This window comes from Sphaerodactylus townsendi, linkage group LG16 (genome assembly GCF_021028975.2).
Source record: "Sphaerodactylus townsendi isolate TG3544 linkage group LG16, MPM_Stown_v2.3, whole genome shotgun sequence".
NCBI classification, from domain to species: domain Eukaryota; kingdom Metazoa; phylum Chordata; class Lepidosauria; order Squamata; family Sphaerodactylidae; genus Sphaerodactylus; species Sphaerodactylus townsendi.
In genome coordinates this window covers 8142385-8156085 of record NC_059440.1, presented here as the reverse complement: position 1 = coordinate 8156085, position 13701 = coordinate 8142385, and the positions used below count along the sequence as shown (strand labels likewise).

At 45.3% G+C, this 13701-nt stretch overlaps 1 protein-coding gene across 2 annotated transcripts in view; it reads right to left on the bottom strand.

Moving 5' to 3' along the window:
- Positions 1-10023: 10023 nt before the first annotated feature.
- Positions 10024-13701, bottom strand: part of RAD51C (RAD51 paralog C) — a 30833-nt gene continuing 27155 nt past the window's right edge. For both annotated transcript variants that reach the window (XM_048519349.1, XM_048519348.1), the window contains one exon: positions 10024-10303. In XM_048519349.1, coding sequence (XP_048375306.1) covers positions 10211-10303 — 93 coding nt within the window. In that variant the 3' untranslated portion in view covers positions 10024-10210. The remainder of the gene's footprint in view (positions 10304-13701) is intronic.

Sequence of the window (13701 nt, the reverse complement as noted above, 5' to 3'; positions counted from 1 at the left end):
GGGGAGGATGGCAGGGGTAACGGGAGATATGAAGAGTGAGATCAAGGGCACCGTGACGTCGAAAAGGTTGAAAAACACTGGCCTAACAATATTTAAATTGCAGGACAAGCCACCAGCATGGTGTAGTGAGCGGGGGTCTCTAACCTGGACAACTGGGTTTGATCCCCCACTCCTCCACATGAAGTTTGCTGGGTGACCTCGAGCTTATCACAGTTCTCTCAGACCTTTCTCAGCCTCACCTACCTCACAAGGTGTCTGTTGTGGGGAGAGGAAGGGAAAAGGAGTTTGTACGCCATCTTGAGTCTCCTTATAGGAGAGAAAGACGGCCTATAAATCCAAACTCTTCTTCTATGTTAATACGTCCTGTGCAAAGAGCCAACACATAATGAACAATTCCCCTCTCAGCCCTCGGCTTACTTTGGTCTTCTCTGATGTATAAACTCTGCCCTGGCCCTCTGCCCACTTAAACAGTGCTAGCTAATGGCACTTGATTTATTTTATTGAATGGAGTCATGCTGCCTCAGGAAAAAGGCAGTGTCAGACAAACCTTCATAACACTATAAAAATAAATTACAAATATAATTAGTGTACACCGGGGCAGAATAATACTGATTAATTAGCTCTTCCATGTAATTACAGTTTCAAACACAGTAAAAGAAACCTCAACCTGCAATGCACAGCATATAAAATCTCCATTCTCGGAATTCCTTTTATTTCCTTTTCTATAAAGAAAAAACATTTTTGTGGCATATGCTCCAGATATTGATTGAGAATAAGGATTACGGTAGGTCTAGTGTAGACCCTTTAAAAAAAGACATTAATGCGTAGTCCTTCAAAGGAACACATTCATAAATGAAAACAATTTTAAAAAATGAAAGCCCATCTCTAATCCATCCAGCCACTCATAATCATACAAGACATAACATAATAACAATAACAGTCCTAATGATGAAACAGCACTAGGGCTGCACTTGAGACACCTTCAAACTGACAGAGTCAACATCTGTCGGATTCAAGAGGCAGCGTTGCTGGGATCCACATAAATACGATGCCGATACATTGCACAGGTGTCAAACTCACGCCCATCCAGATGTTATGGACTACAGTTCCCATCGTCCCCTGCCAGCATGATGCTGACATCTGGAGGGCGCGAGTTTGACACATATGCACGTGTCCTAGGCCTCTGGGTGGGGCTCAAATGGTAATGAAAGGCCAACAAAGATCTGGCAGCTTTGATAGTAAACAAAACGAAATAATAATTTTAGGTGTATTTGAGCCTTGTTACTGTGTGTGTAAACTGCCATCAAGTCACAGCTGATTTATGGCAACTCAGTAAGGTTTTCAAGGCATGAGACTAGCAGAGGTGGCTGGCTTGCCATTGTCCTCTTCTGCATAGCGACATTAGCATCCCTTGTTGGTCTTCTATCCAAGTACTAGCCAGGACTGACCCTGATTGGCTTCTGAGATCTGATGAGATCAGTCTAGCCCTAGGCTATTCAGGTCAGGGCAAGCCTTGTTATAGTACCATAAGAATGGTCCTTCCTTCAAAGTATTACTTATTAACCATCCAAAGAGCCCCTTCCAAAAACATGTGCTCCTTTTCTTTGCCTGAACCAGCAACAGTCCTTTTTTCTACAACTTCAGCAGAAAGTTTTCTTCCTGTTCTTTAAGCTGGATTCACACCTGCAAGAGAATAAGAAGGAGGATAGGACTGCTCCACTTGAGGTTGCAGACGTAGATTCCAGCTTGGAATTTTCCCTTGGATGAAATATGCTTTTGAAGACAGAAAACTGTGACAGCAAGAAGGGTCTACCCTTCCCTCTTTCGTTGCTGTTCCGGTTTTCTATTTGCTTGCTCCAAAATGCGAGAGATGCCTCCCCTGCCCTATAAAGACCTCCATCACCTCACTGGCCAGGATTTTGAAGGCACTTCGCTCATACTGCAAAAGAGGTATAGCTGATTATACAGAGAATGCTTCGTTTCCTTGTTTCATTAAGGTTATTCTGCTTAGAAGCTAATTGGTTCCCAGAGAGGTTCTCAATGAAAATAGAAGAAAGTTGTTTTCCAAAGCAGGGAATATTTATCACCAAGAGAAATTAAGCAGTTTAGGGTTTTTTTTGTCAGCCGATTCGAGAATGCACGGGAATGGTCCCTACCTCCTCCCCGCTCCCAGCGATGTGGCCTTGCTGGTCCGCGAAAGTAGAAGTGGTCGAGGCATTGGGTCTCGTGTGGGGTTGAGCGGCTAGCATTGGCGCGCACTAAGATAGTGTGTGTGCTGGAGACACTCACAGTTAGAAGTCACAGTTAGTAGTCACCATTATGTTACAGATTATTTGATCCTGATCCCCAGAAAGTCCTGCAAGGAGTCATGAAAATGGTTATTTCTCCCACCCTGGAGATTCCACAGGTATATATATACTCCACTTGCTTTACTACCATCCTCTGAAGATGCCAGCTACAGATGCAGGCGAAACATCAGGAGAAAATGCTACTAGAACACAGCCACACAGCCTGGAAACCACACAACATCCCAGTGATTCCGGCCGTGAAAGCCTTCGACAATACAGAAATTAAGTAGTTTGTTTTCTCTTGCTGAAGGAGATAATTTAAAGGCAGCTTTTGGGATTTCGACATATGCCACAAGTATGGGGCACTCGTACTGCCAAGTGTTGTGGTACAGACCAGAGGCTCATGGTGGTAATGATTACAGATTCTCAGCACCCTAAGTAATAGATTTTGCTGAAGCATTAGATTAAATCATTCTAAAAGTCAGCAGGATCTTTTAAATCCCCAAATTTAGACACGTGGCATTTCAAGCAACAATCCAAAACAAACTGACATTTCCTTTTTGAGTCAACATGGCAAAATTGGGCATTTAAAGCATCTCACTTGGTACCGCTACAGAACAATCTCTTGTACAGCAGGCAAGTGTGTTGCTGTGTGTTTCAGCACCATTCAAGGCCACATATAGCATTTCAGCCTCAGTTATGGAGGGATTATTATATCTGCAGAAAAACAGATTATAACTGAATTCTGCTCTGGCTGATGCCGATGCATGATTGCCCTGTATGGACCCTTTGGCCAAGGTTAAAGGTGAAGCTAAGGCCGTATGTAGGAAGGCACGCAAAGTCAGAATCAATAAAGAATTAGAATACCAGACAAAAGACAAGTGTACTAAAGTCCACTGATGTGAGAGGAAAATTGGGTTGATGGGGCAGCTCTGAATGGACAAACATTCACACTGCTGTGAGAGGACCACATAAGAACTGGGAACTGGAAAAGAGAGCGGTTCGGACTTAGGAAAGAGATATAGGAGAACAAAGCACACCACTGCAGTATTTCTGTGTAGCCATCTTGTTGTATGACTGAATCACTGATGCCAGTATATTCTAGCATTCTGATCATATATGCACGTGTATGCAAGGAATCAGGATACCTGATAACAGAGCCCATATGTGGGAGGGATTCTATTGCTACAGAGAATATCTACAGTTAGCTTTCAGGGGTCTGCAACCTGCAGCTCTCCAGATGTTCATGGACTACAAATCCCACCAGTGGATTTGGGATTTGTAGTCCATGAACATCTGGAGAGCCGCAGGTTGCAGACCCCTGGACGACACTGAGGGTTTGAGCACAAGAACTTTTTCTTATCAAACAAAATAAAGATTGTGCACAAACCAGAATTCTGAAAACCTAGCTGTTATTCTCAGCTTTCCTGCTAGTTGGTTTATGACTTTGGACAAAACACTTCCTGCCCTGTTTTTCATCCATTTATATTTCTTTTTCGTACAACAATAATGCTGCTTTTATGTAAGTGTGGAAAAACAGCTAAAATCCTTCCTAGAATGTTAACAAATGTAAAGACGATAAATAACAGTTGTGAATAAAAATGGAAATAATTAATAAGAAAATATAACATTAGAAAGTAAATATGAGAACTTATTTCTGTAAAGGAAATACAGATGAAGCAGGCACCTGGGCATATGTGCAGAGGTTGATGCTTAGTTACTGTTGCCAAAGGACTCTCTCTTTCTCTAAGGTTTTCAGTGATCAGAAAGTTCCAAAATGCATCACTTTGCACAGGTGGGCATAACCACTATAACTGGCCTTCAGCTTAGAACCAGAGAAGAAGCCCTGAGACAGTGAATCTAACTGGTTGAAAGGACTAGCAGGAGAAAATAAAATTCCAGCCTTGGTATTGTCAGGGAGAGTTTGAAAAGAGAGTGGGGGCGGGGAGTGGGGAGATTCAGCCGGTTCGCACCACTTCGGCAGAACCGATTGTTAAAATTGTGCTTGTAAACAACCAGTTGTTAAATTATTTGAATCCCACCACTGGTGGGGGGTATTCAGAGGTGGGATCCAGCAGGTTCTCACAGGTTCCTGAGAGTAGGTTACTAATTATTTGTGTGTGCCGAGAGGGGGTTACTAATTGGTGATTTTGCCACGTGATTTTTGCCTTAGTGCATACGCCTCTTTCCTCCATGGCTCCTCAGCAGTAGCGCCATGCAGAACTTGAAGCAGTCCTAGCAGGAGGTCGCCTGCGTGCATTCGTTTCCCGCCCAAGGATCGGTATGGCAGCGGCCAAGCGTCCTTGCCACCCAGCCCCTCTCCAGCAATGCCCCGCCTCTGGAATGCCTGGCCAGCGCGCCCTGTCTTAAGGGCCCCACGTCCAGCCCATTGGCATTACGCCACTGTTTGAATCCCACCACCATGGGAACCTGTTACTAAAATTTTTGGATCCCACCACTGGTATTGATAATATGATAATTAAATGCAAGTTGGGTTTGGGGAAAGCAAGACCGAGAACAAGACAGTGTGTGTATATGTGAAGTGTTGTCATGTCACAGCTGACTTATGGCAACCACATAGAGTTTTCAGGGCAAAGAGAGATCGCCAGAGTTTCTTTGCCACCCATTGTAGTGTCTCCTCTCTGCCTGGGAGGCTGAGAGGAGTTCACATGAGAGAAATGTGACTAGATAGCCCGTGGTGGTAAACCTTTGGCATCTCCAGATGGCCTCTATGGACTACAATTCCCATCCAGGCCCCCCTGCCAGGCATGGCCAGAGCCAATTGAGGTCATGCCCTTTGGCAGGGGAGATCTGATGGGAATTGTAGTCCATAACATCTGGAGTGCCAAAGGTTCGCCACCACTGGACTAGGCCATCAGGCTTCAAGTGGCAGAGTGGGGAATCAAACCTGGTTCTTCAGATTAGAGTCCATCCCTTTTAATCACCAACTAATCCACTAAAGCTTACGCCACATTAAATCTGTTAGTCTAGAAAGGTGCCACAGACTTTTAAAAAAATGTAATTGGAAATGACCTTGTGTGCTGTCCGGGGTGGGCAGAGAGCATACAGAGTGCTGGTATACAACACATTCAAGCAGGGTCTTTAAATTCTCCCTGGAAAAGCAAAAAAACCTTAACCCATATAACCACAGCAAATCAAAAGATAATCTTCTGAAGCTCAACACAGGGAAAAAAAACAAAAAATCAAGAAACCTTCCCCTCACCAATCAATTCCCAAACCAGCAGTAATCAACAGCTCTTTTAAAAAAAACCCTCATCACAACAACCCCCCCTCCCCCATCAGTGCCCCTTTTCCACGTAGCTGAGCAGGTGTGTGCAAGTATGTCAAACACGCTTCTCAGCTGGCAGCACCAAGACGTAAGCAGCTATTATACCTAAATGAAGCGTCTCCTTGTTGACATCACCCACGGTAGAATCCTTTTGTTTGCTGGTGTCTCCTGCACCAAAAAGCTTCTCTGAGTCACAGCTCAGACCCCCCCCGCCCCCCACCGCTTCCCTTCCCCAAGTAGTCTTCCTTCCTTTTGTCTCATGCCGGCAGGAAAGCTCTCTTCCTGACTCACGACTGTTGAAATCTGACATCTCCTTCCCAAAATGGAACCAGAATAATTTATTATGCAGATCACTCCTGAATGTTACCTCCTGCTGTGCTCCAGAAATACTGGCTAAACTGAATTCCTGGCATTTCAAACAAAAAATAAGTACCCTATAATTAGTGCCCAATGCTAAAATGGACACAAGGGAAAGCTACATTTTAAGATCTTCTTTCAGGACAAGGACCTAAATGTTCATAGGTTTCTTCTTCTGTCTTGCCTTCCCCAGCTGCCTCTTCTGACTTTTCTCCTGCATCTGATACCAAGGAGTAGGAACCTCTTGACTCTCAGATGTGCTCAGGAACTGAGCAATTCCCATCAGCCTCTGTCAGCATGGCCAATTGGCCATGCTGGTAGGGGCTGATGGGAATTGTAGTTCCTGAACATCTGGAGAGCCGCAGGTTCCCTACCCCTGATCTATACTGTGGTGTTACATAGCTTCTGTGAATAGCTCAAAAGTAATGAAATAGAAACCTTCCTACCTGCTGTGAAGCCAAAACACTGCCCATTGCTTGAGGTAACACTGTGTATGATTCTGGTTAACTGTATTGACATCTTCATACATTGAGATGGATCCAAATGGTTTTCAGATGACCTCAGAGAATGTATGGTTGATCTAGGTATAGATTTTTTAGGTGGAGGAGTTCAGGGGCGGGGCCACGCCCCCCCCACCCCTGGGGGGTGGCCACGCCTCCCCAAGCCCTGCCCCCGCCCTCAGTACTTATAAAAGCAGCTCTCCGAGGTCAGGGACAGCAGCCGGCAGTCCCTTCTGCCCTCCCCTCTGGACAGAGGTGTAGCTAGGGAAAATGGAGCCCGGTGCAAAAAAGTTTTGCGCCCCCCCCCCCATGGGCAACCGCTGTGATGCTGAAATCCACCCCCAAACAGCATCACTTTCAATGGTGTTTAAACTAGGGATCCCAGATTTTCCTTTTAAATCCACCTTAAAGGAAGAATCTGGGCTCCCCAGTTAAAACAACATTGAAAGTGATGCTGTTTGGGGATGGATTATCCCCCACCCTGAAACAGCATCACTTTTAATGTTTAAACTGGGGACCTCAGATTCTCCCTTTAAATCCATGCTGAAGGGGGTGGATTTAGAGTGCCTCCTGTCAGGGGTTCAATTGTTAAGCTAGCAGCACCAAACATTCAGGGTATCTTTAGGAGACTCTCCTGATGATACCACCCAGGTTTGGTGGAGCTGGGTTCAAGGGGTCAAAAGTTATGGATCCTCAAAGGTGTAGCCCCCATCTCCTATTAGCTCCCATTGGAAACAATGGGGGATGGGGGCACCCCCTTTGGGAGTCCATAACTTTGGACCCCCTGAACCAAACCTGGGTGGTATCATCAGGAGTTTCCCAAAAAATCCCTGAAATTTTGGTGCTGTTAGCCTAAAAACTGCGCCCCCTGCAGGCCACAAACTGAAAAAACATACCAAAATTTTTTAAAAAACCACAAATGGGGGGTGGAGCTTCGGACATGTAATGGGGCGTGGTTTGAAACTGAGAAACTCCCCCTTCATTACTTACGTCCTTGGTTGATGCTACAGATCTCTGTAATCAGAAAATAGCTCACGTGGTTGACACAATTGATCGCTCCTAGACACTGTGCAGCCCCTTGGCTTGCTAAGAGGCTGGAGACTATGAGAAGATGAGGGAAGGAGGATAGAACAACCAGAGAGAAAGATTTGTGGATAAATCTGGCAAGTCATGGACAAAAACTCAATTTAAAGCTTACTCTATGGTGGTGATGTTGGCATAAAAGATTCCCCATCACCCCCGTGTCCACACAGTGTCAGACTGTGGAATTCCTCCAGCTGGTCAAGGACCTATGGGAATCTGGTCCATTGGGGGAGGCGGACTGCTTGGTGGCCCACTGTGACCAGTTTGCTCAACACTGTGGACTAAACCTCTTGCCTCCATAAGGATGATCTGGTTGCAACTCCTATCACTCCACTGATCACCAGGGTTGACTTGGCTAATCAGATTGGTTGGGAAGAAGAAGAGTTTGGATTTATACCCCACCTTTCTCTCCTGTAAGGAGACTCAAGGTGGCTTACAAGCTCCCTTCCCTTCCTCTCCCCACAACAAACACCCTATGAGGTGGGTGGGGCTGAGAGAGTTCCGAAGAACTGTGACTAGCCCAAGACCACCCAGCAGGAATGTAGGAGTACAGAAATGCATCTGGTTCACCAGATAAGCCTCTGCCACTCAGGTGAAGGAGCAGGGAATCAAACCCGGTTCTCCAGATTAGAATCTACCTGCTCTTAATCACTACACCATGCTGGTCCCCTTCCTCCCTCACGGCTCCACATGTGTCTCTCCTGAAGTGATGTGGGCAATGAAAGAGGACAACCATCTCAGTTCATTCAGTCTGAGAGTGCATCAAGATTCTGAGACATACCAGTTATTTTCATGATCATTGCTCCTCTTGGTTGCTTAAATCTGCTGGCTCACTCGGTCCAAGAGCCAGTAAAGGCCTCTTTGAGAGGGACTGGTTGGTCCTATCTTGAAAAGGGCAGTGGTACCTCCTTCTCCTCAAGAGATCTACTCTTGGTCTCCAATGTGCCATTCTTGAGCAAAGTGGTGGAACCAGTGGTGGGATCCAAAAATTTTAGTAACAGGTTCCCTTGCCAGCCCCCCCTCAGCAAAGGGGGCAGAGGCGTACCTAGGCAAACCTGAGCCCTGGGCAAAACCTGAGTTGGATGCCCCCCCATGGGCAGCCACCCCACCACAACCCCCCAATTTTTTTTTGCACCAGGTCATTTCTAAATCATCATCACATTATAGAAAATGCTCCAACTCACAAATCTGAACACAGCAATGGTGAAACACCCAGGTTCTTTGATAGAGACTGGTGAGATAAAGGTACGAAAGGCTGAGAATCCATGAATTGCAGTACCTGAAAGGGATTAACCCAGTTCAGGGAGTTACATTATTAGTATGTGCAGATTGCTACTGCATGGGAACCTTCACGTTCAAAGGCAGGATGCCTCTCGGGGAGGCGAGGGCATGGAGATGGAAAAGCGGACCCAATTAGTAACCCCCTCTCGGCACACACAAATAATTAGTAACCCACTCTCGGGAACTGGTGAGAACCTGCTGGATCCCACCTCTAGGTGGAACCAATGGTGGCTGGACAACTCCAAGAGATTGTTTGGATTCCTTACAATCTGCTTTCAGGACTAATTATGGGGCTGAAACCACTTTGAGGAACAAACCTGCACAAGAAGATGGATGGGACTGCCTTTTGGTGTCAGAACTCCCAGTTCTGACACCAAAAGGCCGTCCAAAAGTGTACCTTGGTCGATAGTATCAAATGCTGCCACAAAATCCAAGAGAATCAACAAGATTGTACTCCCACCCATCTCCTGATGCAGGTTTGTTCCTGAAAGTGGTTTCAGACCCATAATTAGTTACATGTATAACAATATAAAATATACTTCATGTTTACTTTCTCAAAGGGGACCAAAAGTGGCTAACATTGTTCTCCTTGACGCCATCTTATCCTCACAACAACCCTGTAAAGCAGTGTTTCCCAACCTTTTTGAGTTCAGGGTACCCTTGACCTCACTCTTCATATCTCACGGTACCCCTGCCGCCACCCCCCACCTTCCCCTCCCATTGCTCCTGCTTGCCACACACCCCACCTTCCCCTCCCAGGGTGAAGGGAAGCACTGGGGGGAGGGGTGGCTGCTGACCTTGCGGCAGGCCCTGCCCCATGGGCCAGCTCCATGTCCTTGTTGGCACCGGTGGGAGACACCACAAAAATGAGGGGGGGGGGGTAGTGTTGCCGCGGTACCCCTGGGACATGCTCACGGCACCCCAGGGTACCACGGAACCCTGGTTGAGAATGGCTACTGTAAAGTATGCTAGGTTGTATGTGTGATTGGTCCAAACCTGCCCAGCAAGCTTCTATGGCAGAGTGGGATTTGAACCTGAGTCTCCAGAATCATAAAGAAAGACATCACTGTAGCTGAAGCAGACCCTGCCAGGTAATTTTGACACAGGAAGGCCAGATTGCCCCAGAGAGGGCCAAAGCATTGAGCTTTCTGCACCTCCCATGTAAGTGGCTCATGTTGAGTCAGTAGGTTTTCTGTTCTTTATTCCAAGGAAAAGGGAAAGCTTGTTGAAGATACTATTTCCAACCTTTATTTGAAAAAAAAAACATAGAAGGGGGGAAAAACAGCCAGAGATAAAACCATCAAACTATTAAAATTATGGATTAAAATTATGTTCCCTTGTCCAAGTTAAATAGCCTTACAAGAACCATGAAGTCCAGCCGTACGCAAGCTTCTTCAGAGAGAGAAAATGATTCACTGTTCTTCTACCCGAGGCCTTTTGCGAGGGTTTGTCCTGTTTTCTGCCAGGTCTGGAGGTGGATGCTGAATATCTCTGAATCCATGAGGCTGGAGAATATAAATAATAGTATGCTTTAAAGAAACTTCAGGGCAACCAATTGCGTATTTCTTATTACGGAGTTCCGGTGGTTATGACTAGAATTTGAAAAGGGGGTGGGGAAATACTGCACACTTTGAAGTCATTCTGTTATCTTGCCTTCCCTTAAAAAAGGCAAGCTGTGTTTCAGGTGGCTCAGGGATATAGCAGAGTTCCTTCAAAGGGATGACATTTCAAGCTGGTGCGGTGTGAAAAATCAGGTAGAATTAGTATCAAGCGTCTGACTTTTATAAAATGCCAGCAGGTCTTACGAACAAGACCAAGTTGATCTGAAACAAAAACAGGAAACATGTTTTTGCTGATCTCTGCGCCTCCTTGTAGATTGCATTAAGAGCCATCTTGTTTGGGACGGCAAAGCTTGGCCTCCCTACACCCTTCTCAAAAGAACGCATGGAAAGAGAGGCTAGAAGGGTGACATCTAGACAAGTCCTCTGCTCTGCTTTGGGTCATCTAGTAGTCTGCAAACTGGGTAATCTTAAAGTGTGATGCTTCACTGCTGTTATAATCTCCCTTTGCTACATGCACACACAAAAAAATCTGCCAAAAAGTTATCCTGTAGGTAAGAAGTACTACAAAAGCATTCTAGCTGTTATTGAAAAAATTTTTAAAGACAGAAATATAGATCCACAAACTCTAGGCCAGTGATGGCGAACCTTTTCGAGACCGAGTGCCCAAATTGCAACTCAAAACCCACTTATTTATCGCAAAGTGCCAACACGGCAATTTAACCGGAATACTGAGGTTTTCGTTTAGAAAAAACAGTTGGCTCTGAGGCGTGTGTTACTCAGGAGTAAGCTTGGTGGTAGTCGGTGGCTCAGGAGTAAGCTTGGTGGTAGTCGGTGGCTTTGCTTTGAAGCAACCATGCAACTCTTCCAATAGGTGAATCACGACCCTAGGAGGGTTTACTCAAAAGCAAGCCCCATTGCCAGCAACCGAGTTTACTTCCAGGTAAAGGATTGCACTTTACTTCTTTGCATGAAAATCAGTGGGGTTTAACAGCGCTTAACAGGGTTACCTGCACTGCTTCCCCCAAACTTGGTCTTAGGTTTAATGCTAATATTTGAGCCCAGTGACCCAGGCCAGCCTAGATGTGGGGGGGGGGGGGGGGCACTCTGCATGTGCCCACAGAGAGGGCTCTGAGTGCCACCTCTGGCACCCGTGCCATAGGTTCGCCACTACTGCTCTAGGCACTGCAGCAAAGATATTATATCTCAGTTCAGACATAATGCCAACTGTAGTTCTTAACACACCTTAGACTCCTATGATCCTTTCTTTACTCTCAAGCTCCAATTCCCTCCCCTATCTTGGTATGTGGCACACCAGTTTGCAGGTAAACCTAAGCCAAGCAAAACCATGGGTTGCACTAAACACAGAGTGCATGTAGATAAAAAATGGAAGCCATACTGCAAACTATGGTTGCTAAAAGCCATGGAAAGGAAGGAAATTAATATGTGCACAGAGATAATACATTGAGGAAAGAAGTTCTGCTATCCTAAAATGTAATGCTTGCATTTTCTTTCCTAGACTTTTGGGGAAAGGAAATTGCCTCAAAAAAATCTTCTGGTCAAAAATGTAAACATTAATTGGTCAGGAGCAATAAGTTGTGATCTTATTACTTAACTGTGCCAAAAACAGGTTTGAACCGCATGTAAGTACAGAATTTAGCACTTAAGTTTCTAAGCTTTCATCATGAACTAATAGCTCTCCATTGTTCAAAAGCTTGGCAAGGCAAGTTAAATATTACGATCTCTGCATCACAAAGAACTTGTATGGTTCAAGATCCAAGAACGTGGATTGAGACGGCATTTTCTATTGTGAGCTACATTTCTTCTGGAGGAATACAAGCAGTCACTGAGCAAGACGGAAAGTTTGCTGTGATCACATCTGTACAAAGAAGAACTCTGAAGAACTTGAAAGCTATCATTTCTGCCAACGACTAAAAGCTATCATCTAGCCCTCGTTCTGCGCCTTGCTCTGCAATCATGACAACAGCAGCCCTCAGCTAAAGATTTGAACAAGATTCTTGTTAAGCTGGAAATGGGAAGCAGCCCCCAATAAGAGTTTGAGGAGTTTCACATCTTTATGAATCCGCTTAGGTCTGTGTGGATAATTAAGAAAACTGTGATTTCTGCAGATGAATCACCGCACTGAACAAAGAGGTTAAGGGATAATCCTAAAAAGGGGGAGAACAAAAAATATTAAGAATATTAGAGCCATATGTAAGCAGCCCAGGGAGGCTGTGGAATCTCCTTCTCTGGCATTTTCCCAGGAGTAGCTCAGTAGCCATTTGCCAGAAATCCTTTGAGATTCTACTGGTCAATTGTTAAACACTGCAAAGAGCAGGACATGAGAAGAGAAGAGTTTGGATTTATATCCCCCCTTTCTCTCCTGTAGGAGACTCAAAGGGGCTGACAATCTCCTTGCCCTTCCAGCCCTCACAACAAACACCCTGTGAGGCAGGTGGGGCTGAGAGAGCTCCAAAGAACTGTGACTAGCCCAAGGTCACCCAGCTGGCGTGTGTGGGAGTGCACAGGCTAATCTGAATACCTTAGATAAGCCTCCACAGCTCAAGCGGCAGAGTGGGGGATCAAACCCAGTTCCTCCAGATTAGAATGCACATGCTCTTAACCACTACACCACTGCTGAGAAAACCACAAGTCCTTTCTTTCAAATAGTCTACAAAAACTGGATTTTCTCAGAATGTTGTATTAATTATCCCGGTATTAATTATTCTCTAGTATGAATGGAGGGCCAAAAAATTGTATGCAGATTTTCAGATTGCCGGGGGGGAGGGGCTGTGCCCCTAAACCCAGCAATGTAGAAGGATAGCTGTATTCAGAACAGTGCTACTTGTTCACAAATATTTTGGAACTGGGGGTGAGCAGTGAAGAGGCCAAGTTTGCAGGTGAAACAAAATTATTCGGGATAATGAAAACAAAGGCTGACTGAAGAGCTCCAGGAGGATCTCTACATATTGGGTGACTGGGCAACAGTGTGGCAAATAAAGTTCAATAAAGCCAAGTGTAAGGTGATGCACATTGGGACAAAAAGTCCCAACTTCAAGTACAGGTTATTAGGGTATGAATTTGCTTAGACTGAGGGGAAAGGAGACATTGGGGTCATATTAAAGTTCAATGGAAGCGTCAACCCCGTGTGCTGCAGCAAGGAGAAAAGCAAACTCTTTGCTGGAGATTATTAGGAAAGGGTTTGAAAATAAAACAAGCAATATTATAATGCACCTGTACAAACAAGCATTATTATAATGCATCTGTGGTGAGACCTCACTTGGAATACTGTGTGTAGTTCTGGTAACTGTATCTCGAAAAGGACATTTGCAGAGCTCGAAAAA